The 18,888-nt window shown below is 40.7% G+C and overlaps 1 protein-coding gene across 2 annotated transcripts in view; it reads right to left on the reverse strand.

The window, feature by feature from the left end:
* igf2bp2a (insulin-like growth factor 2 mRNA binding protein 2a) overlaps positions 1–18,888 on the reverse strand; it is a 70,040-nt gene that overhangs the window by 6,249 nt on the left and 44,903 nt on the right. For both annotated transcript variants that reach the window (XM_079882096.1, XM_079882097.1), the window contains exons 7-14: positions 17,898–18,032; positions 17,684–17,806; positions 14,320–14,455; positions 13,197–13,331; positions 10,487–10,555; positions 8,770–8,886; positions 7,692–7,766; positions 7,362–7,493 (exon numbers count right to left, since the gene is read on the reverse strand). In XM_079882096.1, coding sequence (XP_079738222.1) covers positions 7,362–7,493; positions 7,692–7,766; positions 8,770–8,886; positions 10,487–10,555; positions 13,197–13,331; positions 14,320–14,455; positions 17,684–17,806; positions 17,898–18,032 — 922 coding nt within the window. The remainder of the gene's footprint in view (positions 1–7,361; positions 7,494–7,691; positions 7,767–8,769; positions 8,887–10,486; positions 10,556–13,196; positions 13,332–14,319; positions 14,456–17,683; positions 17,807–17,897; positions 18,033–18,888) is intronic.

Raw genomic sequence — 18,888 nt, forward strand, 5'->3', positions numbered from 1 at the left:
GCGACCGAGGACAAAGGTGGAGCCGACGGGAAGGCAGAGCCCAGTGAAGCCAAAGGGATGGAGGGCAGAAGTGCAACCAAGAGCCAGGAACCCTGCGGTGGAGCCAGGGTGACGTCTGACCAAGGTGTAGATCCATACCTTCAAGTTCCGCAAGCATTCTCTCTGGGATGGCCTTTGCTGCAGTCTCGCGCACCTGGTCAGACGTGTCGTGGGGCTCAGGCTTCGGGGCGGAATAAGACTCAGTAGGGCTCACTGACACGGCTCAGACTGGCAATGTAAAAAACGCAGAGCGAGCAGTCTGGATAGTGATTTAGGCATGCCAACTCCAAAAAGTCCCTGGTGTGTGACTCCACCCACAAATGGCAAACTGCAAAGTCCATGGTGAAAGGAGGAAGGGGGAAAATAGGGTGTAAAAAAAAAAAAAAAAAAACCTAAATAAACTATCGATTCTGCAAGAAGATGAAGGAGATCAGCAAAAACTTTTTATTTAATCCAATAAATTCAACAGGCAAGGAAACTCAGGAAACAATAGTACAACCACGTAAAACACTGACGAGACAGGACCAAGAACTGAACAAAACAGAATATATATATATATATATATATATCAGACTAAATGAGGGAACACCAGGGGCCGGTTGCATAAACAGTCAAGACTAGTCTTACAACTTAGTCATCACATTTTTTTCTTTAAGACTGTTCAAAACTGTTTCAAGTCAGTTATTGTCAAGTGTCTTTTCTAACTGTGCACTTTCCCACACTTGAAAAATATAGGTTCTCACTATATGAAGATGTAAACTGGATCAATGTGAATTATTGTGAATTATTTCCATCCATTTATTTATTATATCATTCATGTAGGTGAAAAACCTTTAAAGAATTAAACATACATACATAGTGTTAATCACCAGCAAACCCAGTAAAGTGCATAAATTGGCAGGTTTAACATGACTTAATTTTAACTTTTGCACAGAACTACATCAAATACATTAGTACCTTAAATTAATGAACCATTTAAAACATGAATATTTCACCAAGCCTAAAATATATTTCACATAGGTCTGAGTTGGTAATTACACATTGAATATTGTGAATATCGTGAATATGTGAATATTACACATTCAGTTAAAGCTGGTAGGTATTATACAGCCCAATAACAATAAATTACATGCGCAATTTATTTTACATTTAAAGTACAAAATAAATGCATTTTAATAGCTTTTACACATTTGTATAGTTTAATTGACTGGATTTTAACCACAAAGGCTATGAAACAACCTATGCTTTTAACCATATTTATAAATGAATTGCTATTTTAATAATTTACTATACTTAATACTTTTTTCCAGTCATCTCAATGGCAAAAAGAGTCCCAATCAACCTGAATTCACCCTATTGTATGCAGCCTTCCCAGCTCTGAACTCTTGCATCAATGGGACGTTCGTTTGCAAGATTGGCTGCTAGTTGAAGTGCTGTTAAGAACTCGCTGAAAGTGAGGTCTGACCCTTTTCCAAGACTTTGGAGAGCTCTCTTTGTAACACGCACTACAGCTTCCACAGCTCCATTTCGGTGTGGTGAATCGGCTGGATACACTCTCCAGTCAAACTGTGTTCCATTCTTAACTGCATACTCCTCCATGGTTCCATAATCTTGACTTTCCAGGAAAGTATTCAGATCCTTCAGTACAGGTTTTGCACCAATGAAATTGGTTCCTGGGTCTGACCAGACCTGTCGGGGATGACCTCTAATTGCAGTAAACCTCTGGTATGCCAATAGGAAGCTCTCTGTAGAAAGAGTGTTGGCCAGCTCTGCATGAATAGCTCTACTTGCCATACAGCAAAAGATTCCCCAAACTTTCATTGACGCTCTTCTCTTGACATTGTCCTTTACTTGGTAGGGTCCGAACAGATCGATGGCAGTGAACTCAAATGGTGCAGCAGGTCTTTTCAAGTAGTTTACTTGTTGACATACTCTGGCTTTTGCTTTTTTGCAGGAGATGCATAGGTCAACGACTTTTTGAGAAACTCTTCTTCCTCCTAAAACCCATGCTTTCCTTCTCATCCTCAACAAGGTCCCCGCCACTCCATCATGTCCCTTGTCATGAGCTTCACAAACCAACAAGGTTGCGATCCAGGCATCAAAGGACAAGAGGGGAACAGTTTTGAGGTCCTCATGAAAGACTTGAACTCTGCCACCACACCAAAAGTCCAGTTGCCATGTCTCTGTAGACAACCAGTCGATCTATTGTGGTGTTTGAGAAGATCACACCTTTTTGCACTGCTAAGCAGAGGTCTCTGAATGCATCTTCTCTTTCTTTGAGAGTGATAATACCAGCTGATGATACCACCTCCCACTTTAGTTTGTCCATTGTCTTGACTTGAATGAACTTTTTTGCAGCTCTCCAGACCAATGCCGCCGTGTTAGATTGCTGAATCTCTTCACATCAATTAGCTCTTGAACTGCTCTTCCACCAGGTGGTCTACTTGGTCCCATCTGGGTTGAACTCCGATTTTCTTCCGCCTCTTGTTTCTTCAACTGAGCTCTGATAAGTGCGGCGACAAACGTTTTTTTTTCTGGATCTTGGTGATGTTTTCTTTGGCTGCAGCAGCAACATCTTTAGCATATTTAACTGGCCACTCATTCCCTGGTAGACTTGAGGAAATTTGGACCTGACTACCACTCAGAGTCTTCATCCAAATCTTTCGGGCCAGCTCCTCTTGTGATGATGTCTGCAATGTGCATTTGCCCTGGAACCCACCACCAATCCTGGACGTTGGTGCTGCTTTGAATCTCTCCAATTCGATTCGCAAAGGTTTGGTAGCCATAACTTTCACGCTGTACTGCTCCTAAGACGTTCTGACTGTCAACGAGATGATACCACTTCTCAATTTGGACCCTGCAATGTCTTTGGAAGTACTTTTTTAACTGGGCAGCAAAGACAGCTCCGCACACCTCCACTTTTACGGCATCGCCCTTATGGTCGAGGGGGGTCAGTTTGGCCTTGGATTTAACAAGCCTCACGGTTATGCCTTGACTGCAGCTCCAATGCAGATACAACACTGCTCCGTATGCATGTTCACTGCCATCAGAGAAGGTGACACCAACAGGTTCGACGGCAGAATCTGGGGGTGACAGGGGTCTGATAAATTTTACTTGTCCCAGCTCAACATACTCTTCCAGAAGATTGACTGCATCCTCCCGGAGCCCTTCCGACAAAGCTGCATCCCAGGTATTCTCGGTTGGGCCGTAGTCAACTTTGGCCTCTTGGAAGGCAAAAACCTAGTGTCACCAGACCTAGTGGATCATACAGCCCTGAGACTTGACTTAGAAGTTCTCTTCTGGTGAGTGGATTTGAGTACTTTGAGAAATTTAAGGAAATCATGACGTGGAGTTTGTCATCTTGTACCGTGTATCCAAGGCCAAGGGCTTTATTATCATCTTTTGTCAGCTGATTTGGTAAGATCATAGTCTTTGGCCCAGTCTTCATCTTGTCTCCGGACTCTTTCCTCCCACTTTGATCTGAGTAGACCCAGGGCTTTATGTGGAATCTGCCAGCTTTTAGGATCTGCTCAACATTCGATGTGATGACATTCAGTTAACCCATGCTGTCGTGGGAAGTCAGGATGTCGTCGACATAAGCATCTTCTTGCAGCATTCTTAAGGTGATTGAATATGGGTAGGTTTGCGGGTCTCTCGCATGGCCAGTTGAGCAATGCAGCCTGCTGGTTTGTCTCCAATATTTACCCTTGTTATGGCATATTCTTCAATTTCATCTCCTCCAGAATCGCGCCAGAAGAATCTGTGCAGATGGACTTCTCGGTCTTCCAGCAAGATGGAGTTATACATTTTCCGTATGTCGCCCAAGGCAGCGAAGACTCCAGCTCAGAACCTCAACAGGACAGCACGAATGGGGTTGAGCACGTCGGGACCTTTGAACAGCAGGTCTTTCAAGCTCAAGCCTCTAAACTTTTGGCTGCTGTTCCAGACGAGCCTCACTGGGGTTGTGACAGAGTGAGGATTTGGAGCGATTAGGTGACTGATGTACCACACTGGCCCGGTCCAGCTCTCAATCACCTAATTTGACAACTTTACTGCAGCTTTGCGATGGACCATGTCATGCACTTTCGCTGCGTAGGCAACTTTCCATTCTGGTTCCTTTGTCAGCTGTTTTTCTGTCCTGAGGAATGTTGCTTCGACAGCCCTTCTGTTGTTTGGCAGGGAAACTGGATCCTCTGTCCATGGGTACTTAGCATGCCAGTGTGGTTCCTCACAGTGCTCATCTCCATTTACATGTTAAGCCATTTTTCACCATTCCCTTTCTTCAGCGAGTGTAATTTATTTACCCCCTGGCTGGCAATTCCCGCAGCGACAACCTCCACACTTGGGCTCACAGGCGGCTCCAATGCTGTCCCACTTCCACCATTCCAGGAAGTCTCGCTTGAGGGCTGCGGTGCTAGATTGAGCGGCAGGATACACAGGAGACTGACGAGTAGCTGGACTTTTACAGGTGAATTCTTCGTACTTGACTGCCGCAGTCCTCTTTGAGTATGCAAAATGAGTTTTTGACATATGTCTGTCTCCACAGACAATACAACCTGCTGGGTCACTGCTCAATTTGGTGGCTCTTGTTATGGCATGCCTTGGGTCAGACCTGGCCTCCTTCCTGCTGGGTTCATCTTCTCTTAACTGTTCCAGCTGCTCATATATTGCCTCCTGCTCTTTGAGGAATTCGAGGAGCTTGTCAAAACGAGTTTGTGGTGCAACAGCATTTTTCTCATCAGCAATATAAATCAGCCATTCCTTCTTCAGTGACTCCGGGAGTTTGCTCTCAATGGATTGTCACCAAGGGATTATTCATGCCGCCGGTGTCTCCAAGCTCACCAAAGTCGTGCAGGGCTTTGTCAATCGTTTGAATCAGCTCCACTATTTTCCTGGCTTGGTGACCTCTTACTGCCAGCATTGCTTGCAACTTCCACAATTTCAAGGGCAATAGCAGCTCTATTCCCAAAGCGATTCTCCAGAACATGGAATATTTCTTCTGCTGTATTATAAACTGTAAGTCGAAACTCTCTTTATCATCGAGACTGTCCAGCAGCTGAAATTTCTTCACCTCTTTTGATCCGGTTGGTTTGCCTTGCTTCTGCAGAGCTTCCCACTCCTTTCTCCAGCGATGAAAATCACGTTTACTTCCAGCAAACTTGGGAAGGGAAGTAGGCTTCAACTTGATGGCTGGCCTTGGAGAACTATTGGCTGTAACTGCTCTCTCGGAATCCTGCTCGATTTTTGCTTGAATAAATTCAGTCTTTCTGGAAACCAGCTTGGGGAGACAGATCTCAAGCTCCCTCAGATGGCTTTTAAAGTCTTTTTTGCTCAGCAGAAGGGGCCCAACGATTCCACCGGACATGCGCTTCTCTAGCAGCTTTAACCAATCCTCCCAGGTGGCTCAGCATGAAATCGTATGCTTCCAGGGTCGCACAAGGTTGAACAGAAAAGACTTAATGCTGGCACGTCCTCTGCATCCAGCTCAGCCTCAACCTCTGCGATGAAATCAGCCTCCATCCTCTTTGGCTTCCATGACTTTTGTGGCTTGTAGTGAAAGATTTTTGAAGCTTTCTTTGAGCTCTTCCTCACACATACCCCTATGGGTCCTAGAAACGGAATTGAGGAGCTGAGAAAAGAGTCTTTTTGCGCTGGTTCTTTCAGCTTTAAGCTGCTCCAACGACTTTGTCTCCGCCATACCCTCTGGTTGGAGCAACGGAATAATAAAGCACTCTTTGGGATGACACCACAGCCTTTTTTCTTCCAGGCCTCCAGGTGAGTTTCAAGGTCCTCCAATCCTGGCTGCGGTTTTTCACTGTCAAGTGGCTTTTCTAACTGTGCGCTTTCCCACACTTGATAAAGATAGGTTCTCACTATTTGAAGTTGTAAACTGGATTCCACTCAATGATTAGGCCTTGTGAATTATTTCCATCCATTTATTTATTATAGCATTCATGTAGGTGAAAAACCTTTAAAGAAATAAACATACATACATACAGTGTTAATCACCAGCAAACCCAATAAAGTGCATAAATTGACAGGTTTAACATGACTTAATTTTAACTTTTGCACAGACTACATCAAATACATCAGTACCTTAAGTTAATGAACCATTTAAAACATGAATATTTCACCAAGCCTAAAATATATTTCACATAGGTCTGAGTTGGTAAATATTACACATTCAGTTAAAGCTGGTAGGTATTATACAGCCCAATAACAATAAATTATTTTATATTTAAAGTACAAAATAAATGCATTTTAATAGCTTTTACACATTTGTATAGTTTAATTGACTGGATTTTAACCATAAAGTCTATGAAACAACCTATGCTTTTAACCATATTTATAAATTAATTGCTATTTTAATAATTAAACAATCTATATTTAATTATATAGTCAAATCACTTAAGTTATTATTTTTATTTATATCAAACAGGTTTTAAGCAGTATTTCATAGTATTTAAAGTATTTAAACAGCTGTCCAAATCATGAGTTACCAAATTAAACCAAGCAAATTAGGCAAACTAAGTAAATTAAATTTAAATAAATGTTAAAAACTCTAATTGTTAAACGAAGTATAAACATATATATGAGTAGGCATATTTCAACACACTACACCAATAAACACCTTATAAGTAAAAAATACGCTACTTAAGAACAATGGCGCGATTTACAGAATGTCATTGAACGCTATATTTCACACGCTGGTAACAGCAACTAGCAAGCATGACAAAGTAATGCGTTCTTAACCAGCAGAGCTTCAGAGCTTACCGGCTGTCACTTCAGAGTTCTTTGGTGAGTACCCGATCCCGCACAGTGTTTAAAACAGACATCAAGCTCTAATACTCGAACCAGCGCTGCTGTCTGCCGTAGCGTCAGCTCCCGGTGCACACAAACAATAGCAACGGTGCGTTGCCTTATCCGGCCTGGGCACACGCAACGGATTGCAGATTAGTTTCACCTGGTACTAATGAGGGAATGCGGGGTGACGGGCGGTTTGCCGCAACAGTTATATAAAAACTTAGATTGGTATAATTTGATACTAGAAAGTAAGACTGATTGCCCGTTGACTCAACACTTGTTGGTCATACTAGTATTTAAGACACAGTCAACATAAGGGCTATGTTTATACAACTGGCCCCAGGTGAACAGAATGAAACTGACACAGACGGAGAAACTAGGTCACAGGAAAACAGATCTAAAACACACTGAACAGAACACAATCCAGATACATGAAGGAGTCCTACTATGTTATGTATGGCGCATCACTGAAAGTTTCTGATCTTACTTAATACCTTTATATTTGACTGTATTCTCACCGTTTTGCCGCCTTTCCCGATGACCCTCCCAGCTGCTGAAGAGGGCACTTTTATATGAGTCTCCAGCTTCACTTCCTCTTTTGCAGTAAAGAAATTCTCTTCTTTCAGCTTCCCAAATATCCTGCCCTGGGCCTGAAATGCAGAAGCAAAGACACTATTTTTCAGGGGCATGATAGGGTACAACAGTGCTAAAGGCCTTTACATTTCTTATCAACCGTCATATACTTTTGGGACCAAACTCACATTTTCAATCATTCATTCATTCCATTGCACTTAGACTGAATGTAACTAACTGTACTGGGCTTTTAAGTGTGTATTATATTCCTTTACCTTAAACTGAGCTTCTGGTGGGCCAGTGATGATGACCATCCTCTGAGTGACGTCAGGACTCTCTGCAGGTGCGATCTGAACATGAACAACAACAGGAAAAAGAACAACATACCTTCAACAGATGAGCTCAGAGGAGAGTTCCACTATGAGTGTGTTTCTGTACACACGTTTTTGTTCAAGATATGAATTCAAGATATGAACAAACACTATTTTCTAAGATAATCAACAACATGCCACAAATGCTGTTGACATAGATTAATTTGCTTTAAAGAATATTCCTTTTATTTCTAGAGCTACATCTGAAGTGTGAACCGTTCATTCAGCTCTTTCTCTTGAAGTCACATCACACAACCACCAGAGGGACCTTTTCCAAATTAATAGAGGTATAACAGTTTCAATTTATCAATGTTCGGTTTGTATTATGACTCTGTGGTCAAGAATTCAGTTTGGTAAAATATTTAATGTCATTAAACCATATGCTGCAGTAAAATGCACCACACTGTAAAATTACATACAACAACTCACACTTTGTGAAAAGTCAGCATTTATTGAAATATATAGGAAACATCTATGAACAGTTCTGTTGCTACAGTCAAAAGGTCACTGACAGTGTACAGTGTACACTGTTTCAATGATATTAAGAATTACTGTAAGTATTGTTGATCAAATTAATGCAGCCTTGGTGAGCATAAGAGACTTCTTTCAAAAACTTTTTTTTTTTTTTTTAAATCTGACCAACCCCAAACTTTAGAACGGTAGTGTAATAGTTTACATGCCATTCGACATGAAATGAACCGAGGCACAAACACATACTGAAATATGGGTTGCGGAACCCTACTGATTACCCAACAACCTACAGGACTGGCTGAATCAACAGTGAGGAGGTTACAGATGATTGGCTCACCCACACTATTTGGCACCAGGCCAAATCTTGTTAGATTCAAATCAAGGATCTCAGCAATGGGACACAGAAAACTAGACGGATAATTGTGCTTTGCGTAACAAAAACATACAAGGAACCTTCATTTTACAGATGTGACATGACAGCGCAGGCATTTTAGTAGGCAGGAACTCCTACCTTAATAGAGGCTCCTGCGAATCGTGCCAGTTGTTTAATATGTTGACCCTTCTTGCCAATAATAGCACCGACAGCCTGAGTTGGGATAAAGAGGTAGACCACCTCCTGTTCAGGAGCCTGCAGTGGAGAGGGCAGAAGAAACATGCAAAATATTACACCTCTAATTCAGTTTGATGCTGTAAATCAGGGATTCCTCTAAAATCCACCCGAGTATGTGATCCTTTTACAAAAGTGGTTCGTAAAAATGTCCATGAGTCTGTTTACTCCAGTTACTGAACTGTACCTGATACGGCTCAGTTCAGCACAGGCTGGAGGTTGAGCCCTGAATTCTCCATTTATCACGAAAGTGAGAACACAAACCACTTATCTGTTTCTAAGGCCCTTTTTACACCTGGTATTAAGATGTGTTTTGGTCGATTGGATCACAAGTGGACAACTCTAAATACAGGTGTAAACAGGGTCTAAAACATTTTGAGCTTGTTCACTTTCGACCACTTCCAGAGGTAGTCGAAAAGGCATTGCTTTCGTAGAGTAAACACTCTTGTGGTCGAACAGCCACAAAAGACCACCTACTCTCTGCCTACTGACCTGATGCATAAACATTATGGGAAGAGCACTAGCCAGACAGACAGGATTCAAACTTTTTCGCCTGAAGACCTAACTTTAGTTTGATGACGAAAAACATACCAAGCAATGTTCTCTCGACATTCCTGATTTCTAACACACACTCACCGCATTCAGCATGGTCTTGCGGTTGTCAGTGCAGAAACGAAAGCTACTCTCCGTTTGTTTTTCCGTTGTTTCTGGCTGCGTTCAAATATAAATTGCGTGAGATTATTTTGTCCATTAGATCGAAAGATCTGAAAAAAACCCATATATTTATCCACCCATAGACCCTCTCCTAGAAGAAATCAGGACAGAAGTGGTGAAAGTGGACAAAAGAGACGGATTAAAACACCAGGTGTAAACGGGAGAGTGTCCCTCGTCTACTTGTGATCCGATCAACCAAAACGCATCTTAATACCAGGTGTAAACATGGCCTAAAGGACCTGACCTGCCTGGCACCCCAGTGTGAACCGTACGAAACCGATGACTCATTGTTCAGACTCTTAGCATGGGTGACAGTGATACATTGAAGAGGTCTCAGAGATTTTTCATTCATAAGTTAACAGCATTAGCTTGTGGTGCTTAGTACTGTCGGATGGAGAAAGAGGTTGTTATTTGGTGAATAACTACCAAGTTATTTATTCAAATGACATGAGACATTGCTGTTGCACTGGATCACAGTAAAGCTGATAAATCTGTCCATTGTTCAATTGGTTCACTAACAGATTTAGTCACTCCATTTTGTGTCAGTTACAGAATCTACTAACACACTGTCAATGGATAGGAAACATTTTCTGCGTTTAAGTATTTCGGAGAATTTTGAGTATATATTGTGTAAAATAGGTGTTTATTTAAATAATCATTTAAATCATTTTGGGGACATCATATTTGCCATCATTAAATTGTATTGCACATAAAATACAATATATATCTGCATTATATATCAGAATTATATTGGCCACCCCACTCTCTAGATACAGTATCAATATATGCAATTATAAAAACAAAATTTGTTGGCAGTATTTTTTTTGTGGCTGGAACACTATCCACTAATTATAATCTAGAAGCAGAACTATCTTTTTTACAGGACAGTTTCAGTTCCAATACTCACTGTGTGCTGGTGAGAGACGGCACTAGCAGGCGGAACACCGTACAGCCCACCCAGCTGTGATGAGTGACCCTGGAACGGATGAGATAGGTCAATTTACAAATGGTTTATATCTCAAGAATATTTCACTGGCTCTCCTTTATTACACATGCAAATACTGAAATACTAAGAAGTTCATAAGTCACTCTTATTAAGTTTGTTTTTTTGCTCTCAACTTTACATGATTAGATCAAAAATTGTTTTTGCAATTTCTTGGTCTTTCATTCAAGATTTTCACAAAAACCTAACCTTTAATGAAAGTCAAATAGCTGAAAGAAAAAAAAGTCTTACCATATTTGTTTTCTGAAATGTATGTATACCACAATTATTGGCACCCCTAACTAATGAGTAAGAATCTAACTGAAGTATATTCCAATTCATATGGTATGTTTTTAAGTTCACCTCAGTGATCAGGAACACTTAAATGATAAGTCATCATGACTTCCTGTTTCACTTGGCTCTAAATATGACGTGACACACAGGCCAAATTCCTATAGTCATCCATCACCTGAGAATACAGTAATGATGTGTGACAAAAAGGTTGTTGAGCTGCACAATTCATGAAATGGCTATAACATAACAGTTTACTTGATATAAGAATACTCAATTGTCACTATCTGGGCAATAATTAAGAATTTTAAATCAACTGGTGATGGTAACAATCTACCTAGAAGAGGTTTTGTAACAAATTGTAAAGATTTGGAGAATTGCATATGCTAGTTGAGTCTTGGGGTTAGAAAGTCTTCAAAACTATGATCAGACCTCACCTATTTAACCACAACTTGTTTGGGGAGGTTAAAATAAAATAAAAAACACCAGAGGCGGGTCTGACATAGACAGACGCATAGCCATTTATAAAAGTACTTCATCCCCACTGTGAAGTATAGTGGGGGATCTTTAATGCTAATTTCTTTTCCAAAGTCCCTGGACAACTTGTTAGGATACATACTACATAGTATCATAAACTCCATCAAGTACCAGCAGATATTAAATCAACACCTTATCGACCCTGTCAAGAAGCTTAAACTGGGCAGTGGTTGGATCTTCCAGCATGACAATGATCCACAGCACAACTCAAATCCAAACCCCATAAAAAACCTGTGGGATGAGCTGAAGAAAAGAGTGCACAAGCATGGACCTCTGATTCTGAAGGATCTGGAGAGATTCTGTATGGAGGAATGGTCTCAGATCTCTCGTCATATGTTCATCAACCTTATTAAGCATTATAGGAAAAGATCCAGAGCTGTTATCTTGGCAAAGGGAGGCTGCACTAAGTATTAAATGAAGGGGTGCCAATAATTGTGGAAAAATCTATTTTATTATAAGAATTGTTTTCCTACAACAATGTGACTTTAATTAAAAGATTAGACTGAATAAAAGACTAAGAGGAGAAATTGCAAAAACTAATTTTCATAGTCAGTTTTTCTCATATTTACCAAGGGTGCTAGTATTTAGTATTTTATATATTTTTTAGTATCATTAAAATACTCTTATAGTTTTTATTAATATCTAATTTTGAATGAGATGTTTTGACAATATTTTACATTTCCATTTTAATTTCAGTTAGTAATGAAGGTTTAAGAAAAGCTGGCTGACTAGCATAACCAGTAACTAGCTGGCTGATGAGGATACTAGCATTCTACTAGCATTTGATTTTCAACAACAGTTTGCAAGCAAGCTTTGTAACTTATTGACAGTAAATGCCAAAGTTTGTAATATTATGTAGAGAGCTTGATTTACCGTAAGCAAAGAACGAACTGCACCAAAAAAACTGTTGTAATAATCAAGTTTTACAGTCCTACTGAGGATGATAAAAACCAGCTAACACTCATTCAATGAGTGCCTTCTCACACACCCACACACTCATTCTACCTTCATTAGTTCATCCGTGAGCCATAAGCTGTCCTGTCTGACTCATCACTAAATATGAAGGGGAATCCTGCAGCACGCTAACCGAACGGAAGGATTACACAACTCGACAATGAGTAGATGCGTTCTAAGGTGAGTACTCACTGAGAAAGAGACGATGTGTACAATGTGATCGGGAGGCTAAATGTCAGGATAGTTCACCATTTAGATTAGAATTCTGTTTAAAGTCCCATTTAATTGCTGAAATTGAACTGAGGTAGAAAACATGATGTAGTCCTTAAAATTTAAGAATGTTAATGGACTGAAATTCGTTGTTTCTGCAAGAATAGTTTTTAAAAATATAATTTTTCAGTATAAATTCCCCATTAAAAATGTTATTATACACAACATAAGGGTATTTCCAGAAATTCATGAAATTTATAACAACTGTTTTAAAGTGTAACCTACACAAATTTGTATTGATTTAAAATCTGTTTTGATGTTTGAACCATTTTGATAATTTATGAGTGTCTAATTACTTAAATAATTATAAATAATTAGTACTAATTAATTATATAATTATTTACATTTTGTTACAAAATGTGTGTTGGAATAATGAAATTCTTTGTGTGACTACATTGCATTTCTGTGAATTACAATTCAGTACATTTTTCCTGTTATTCCCATTCAAATTTAATTTTGAACATTCTGTGGTGTGAGTACAATTGTTAAAATCTGAATTTTGCCAAGCTAAATGTAATGCATTCCTGAGGCTGAAACATCCAAATATGTTGTAGTTATAAAACTGTGGTTTGTTTGCACTCACAAGAAAAGGGTTGTAGCCAGTTGGGGGCATGGGTGGGACGCCTCTGGGCCCAGCAGCTGGTGGCAATACTGACAGACCGGTTGAAAAGATGCCCAGTGCACTCAGGCTTAACCCGGGGATAAGGTTGGTTTGTTGCTGCAAGACAGAGAAATAACATCATGGATTATGAATGATTACTCAGTTCATGAACACAAGCTATCATGTTTGTCTTGATAATAACTCTAATTTGAGATTAGATTTCTCAGTTTCCATGTATTTCTGAGCTGTATGAACAGTCTTAACAGTGTGAAAATTTGTTATAACATCTTGTAATATCGTTCCTGTCACGCTAGGTGGCTCCATCGACCCGGTGCATCATTTTATGTGGTAAGCGCTTTTAGATAAGTTTGTATGCTGTTTAGTCTTGACAGAGATATACTTGATTTTTCATTTTCTGCCTGATTCATCTGCTGTGCCTCTTTCATTCAAAACGGAATTAAGTTTACACGGTTCAACTAACAGACAGTTACACATGAAACTGTCGCAAAAACACTTGATCCAAGCATGAATAATTTACCGTATGCCTGACTGAGGACTGACTAATGTGTGACTATAAATGAAACTGCATTAATTTGATCTGTGTAGTTGATATAGGCCTCTACCGCAAAATAAATGACTCACTAAAGATGAAAGGAGTCCTCGGATAATGCGACGGTGTAAACTAGAACGATGATGCTATTGTTACAGTATTTGCTCTGTCTATGGCTTCACCTCCCTCAGGCACAGGCAGTGACGTCATGTGTGTAAACAGGGAGAATGGTGTACATGTGTGTGCATGTCTGCGTGAATGGCTGTTGACAGGATGCGTTCTCCTTATGCACGGCAGGGGATGAACTGACTCAAGGCTGTTTCCTATAAACACAGTCAATAACTGAACACAAGCAAACAGTCTAAAAGCCTTGTCGTCTACAGGACTCTGACTCAAGGCAGACCACGTTTGACACACAATAAACAGCATTTTTATGTAGAACATATCAGTGTTTCTTTAAGTTAAATCTGAAAAATGTCATATTGATTATAACATCAAAGACAGTGGATTAAAATGAAGTGTGAAAATCCTGTCATCAAAACCGCAAACACTTACGTTAATAGCAGCAATGTCATTCTCATAGGCTTCCCTCAGCTTCCTCGTGATCTCCACTTCAGCCCTACAACAGGCTTCGATACTCCCTTTCACTATAATGGTTCTCTCTGGATTATAAATAGTTAAATCCTGTAAACTGTGGGAAGAATGGACCAAGAAAGAGAAAAAGCAGAGTAAAATTACTGGTACGTATTTAAGAAACACACAAATTTATCCTGTCAGATTGGAGCAGTGTTTGAATTGAGGGCATTTTTGATGATTAATTATTATATTGTGCATATGATGTGACCATATTTGTATTGACTAATATTAGAATGTTTTTAAAAATATTACTTCAGTCTGAATGTGTCAATATCTTTTCTATTATTATTATTATTATTATGGTAACACTTTAAAATAAGGTTTCATTTGTTACCATTAGTAAACTACATTATTTAACATGAACTAACAATGAAAAATACTTCTAAAGCATTTCTTAATCTTAATTTCTGCATTTACTAATACATTTTTAGAATTAAATCGTATCTTAACATTAGTTAATGAACTGACAAACAAACAATGAACAATTTTATTTTTAATCATTAACATTTACAAAGGTTAATAAATGCTGTAAAAATATATTGCTCATGTCACAGTTATGCTCAGTTAGTTTCTGTTTTCATGGACTTTTGGTTTATTTTCAGTCACGTGTTCATCATAACCCTCATTTACTTTGTATTTAGTTGCAGTCTTTTCAGTTCTCTGGTGTCCAGTCACGTTTATCTTAGAGCTTGTGCAACAGATGACCGGACCACAACTAAATATGGACTGTGCAGCTCAATTCACTGCTTTAGCCTGCCGAAGCCTTCATTTTTTGGACTTTTCAGTTGACTTTTGTCGTCTTGCCATCACCTGCCCTTGCGACAACGAAACCCTGAAGTCATTGTTCTGGATAAGGGCAAATTACCACCATCCAGTAGAACTGGAGAGTGTCTACTCCCGATCCAGAACACAGCTGGACCCAGAGTCCGGTTCACCACCTTCGACCGCGGAGAATTTGTGTGAGCCCCCCGCAGACGGAGATTTACCGTGGTGAGTGAGCCAGAGCTGGAGGAAAGGAGGACAGCGCTGACCATCACCCCAGAACAGGGGCCCCAGAGTGAATCTGACCAGGGGTGTGAGCCCCAACACCAGCGGCTGAGGGAATGCCAGTAAAAGTGGACTCTGAGGACTGCCTGATCGTTCTCAGTACGGAGGTATTGCTTCCAAACCTATCCCACCCAGTATAGTACTCTACATCATCGCTGCCTAAAGACATTGAGATCGTTATGGACTGTAATTTATCTGTTTTTTCTTTACCATTGCTGTTTAAAGACAACATTGAGAATTGTATGGACTGTGTCTTACCTACATTGATCCCGTCAAGTTTCCTGTTATCACCATCACCGCAGAACTCAGCCAGTCCTCCAGCCCCGCTTCTTCTGGATACTTGCAGCCTTTCGACTTCTCTGGATACACCTTACTGTGACGTGAATCCTCAGGTTGTGCAAACACCAGCCTCGCCTGAGCGAGAGGATCCTGTGGCTCTGCCTCGGATCCCTTCGCTCCATATCGGCCCGTCAACCTGTTGGCCCCGCCTTGGCTCCTACCACCTTCAGCTCCACCAGAGACCCTCGGCCTTGTGGCTTCACCGGGTTTCCTCATCCCACCGGCTCCCCGTTGGTCAGTCATCACTCTGCTTCCGTCACGGAAATCCCAGCCGTCCGCTGTGCTCTGTCTCTCCACCCCTACAGCTACAGTGGGTTTCTGTAGGGGGGAGGGTCTCTGGAGAGGGTCTCCGACCTCCATCGGTCGTCCCCCAGATGTCGTCCTCCCTCCCTCGACTCCACAGTGGGCTGTCGTCACTGCCAGGCTCTAGGTCCGCACCATTGACCTATCTCCGTCATTGCCGCCAGGGGATCATTGTCATCCACACGTCACCATTCATCCGTCACCATTTCCGGTCGCTCCGGCTCCACGCCTCTGCTCGCTCCCAAGAGCCGTCAGCTCCACCTTGGCCCTCCAGACCTGCGGTGTCACCCTGACTCCGTGTCTCCTCGGCTCCATCTGGGTCTCCACCACGACCGGCTCTGTCACAGGAGATTGCATCACTGGTCCCTCCTCCCAGGCCTCCACCATGGCTCCTTTCTCCCGTGACTCCGCATTGGATCATTGTGCTGGCTGTTTCCTGGGTCCCTGCCTGGCTACTCCTGCTCCTGGCTCCTCCCACCCTTCCACTCCCCCATATTGACTGTCTCTGTTTGTTTACACCCCTCTCCAGCTCCACATCCTCCTCCTCAGATGGACCTTTTTACTGCGCGAGGACGTGTTTTGGTTTTGTTCCTGTTTGCCTGCATGTCCTGTCATTTGACCTAGTTTCCCAGTGTGTTTGATTAACGATTCCATTCACCTGATCTTTTAATTATCTTATTAGCTCTCCATGTTATCTAAGCCCTGTGTTTCCAGAGTTCATTGTTTGGTGACCCACTACTTGATTTGAAAAAGGGGGAAATATTTAGGGGGACATTTATTATTATCATTATTATTACCGTATCAACATCATGTCAACATCATTCATCATGTTTTTAATTAAAAAAATATTATTATTAATATTATTACATTTTCCATTTAATTTCAATTGATTGTGTATAATAATTTATTATACAGAGGTATAATGTCTGATCTCGCTGAATGCACAATGTAAGCACAACAACCACATCTTCAAAATATGGTGAGGACTCTAACCATAAAGCATGAGTTAACTGGAGCACAGAATACGAGAGATCTGCGCCACGTCATAGAATTTGATGTCATGTCACATTGCATAGATGTTTGCACTGTATTGTTGCTGTGTTGTTCTTGTGCTGAATATTCTAATGCATTATTCTCTGATTCCACCTGGAAGGAAGTGGGACTCTATGTAGAAAGCAAGTTATTTGAATCTGTATTGATGAGCATTAGTAAATAAGGCTGTTTTTAGAGGGACAGCTAAGCAATGACGTCAGGAGTGCTGGTTAGGGTTTAATTGGGTGACTCACTTCCTAAGCGATCTGTGTGACCAGCACACACTTTATTTCTGGGAAATACTTAAAACCACCTGTACACTGATGCTCTGCACCAGATCCTAGCACTCAGCAGCCCATTACAAGGTCACATCACATGTTCAGGTCATGTTATGATCAATATCTTGACAACAAAACAGCATTACCTATCAAAACAAGAGCTACAGCTTTAATTTAAAAATACAAAACATAATAGATTTAAAAATAACAGCCACAAAACAAAATAATTATGAGCTTCCATTGTTTTCACCTGCTGAAAGCCATCAAACGTAACAGACACTCACGAGGAGATGGTTATCTTGGTCTCTGTCTCTTCTTCAATCTTCTTCAGGTTTCTGCCCTCCTTCCCGATCAGTCTTCCAACCAGACTGTTGTGGGCCAGGATCTTCATAGGAATATCCTCAGTTCTACAGAAGCAAAAACACAAGTTAACAATTACATAGATGCATTTAAAGAACATCGCAAAATAAAAACAGACTTCGGAAGAATCAGACTTACACTTTTGTGTCATCAGCCTCTTTCTGCATGATGTCCATGATCATACGGCACGCGGCAGAGCAGCCCTCAGGAGTTGAGTGGATGGTGATGGGCTTCTCTGCCGCTCCCGCGTTCTCCTTACGATGGATGTCCACCCTAACAGGACGGGAACATGACCATTCAGCAGCGATCAAACTAAGCTCTGTGAAAAGTTGTCACTGTAAATCAAGCAGGTATTTATAATCAACGTGAATTGATGGTCACAGCCAGATTTGATTAATAAATGTGACATTTTCAGGATATTTCATGTCCAAAATATACCGATGATCTTATCAATGGATAGTACACATTTTCTGTGTACTAATATCATATATTATGTAAATTTGTATTTAAGCAATTATATGTACAGTTTGAAATAAATTAAGGGCTAGATTTACTAACAGCTTGCGCCAGCGCAAACACTTTTGGCATTAAAAAAATAATACTGTCAGGATTTACTAAAGACAAGCAGTGAAAAAATTTTGCTAAAAAGGCACGGACAGTCATTTTTGCGTATCGTATATGCATTTGTAGGAGTTTCTCTTTCAGACACAAAATTTATGAGAGGAGAGTATTTAAATGAATCACGCAAGGTGATTTACTAAGGTTTACGCTAGTCAATTTACTGGTATTTGCACCATTTTCTATCGCTCAAAAAAAACATGTCTTAACCCATTTTGCACCTGTGTTGTTAGTACTTCACCCGCCTTGCTTGTTTGCGACTCTACGCTAATTTGAGCTGCTTTTGGTAAATTGCGTTAGTCATTAGGGAAATGATCCAGCTGCGTCTGTGTTCTGTAATATGTGTGTCATAAGTAGATCACGCGCAGAACTTTCCACTCCCATCTGCGCTTTTATGTAATTGCGCTCTCATGCTAATTGCCCTGTTAAGTAAATCTGGCCCAAATACTTTTATAAATCCAAGAAGCATTAAACTGATCAAATGTGAGAGCAACAGCATTTATTTGAAATA

Source organism: Squalius cephalus (genome assembly GCF_949319135.1).
Source record: "Squalius cephalus genome assembly, chromosome: 9".
NCBI classification, from domain to species: domain Eukaryota; kingdom Metazoa; phylum Chordata; class Actinopteri; order Cypriniformes; family Leuciscidae; genus Squalius; species Squalius cephalus.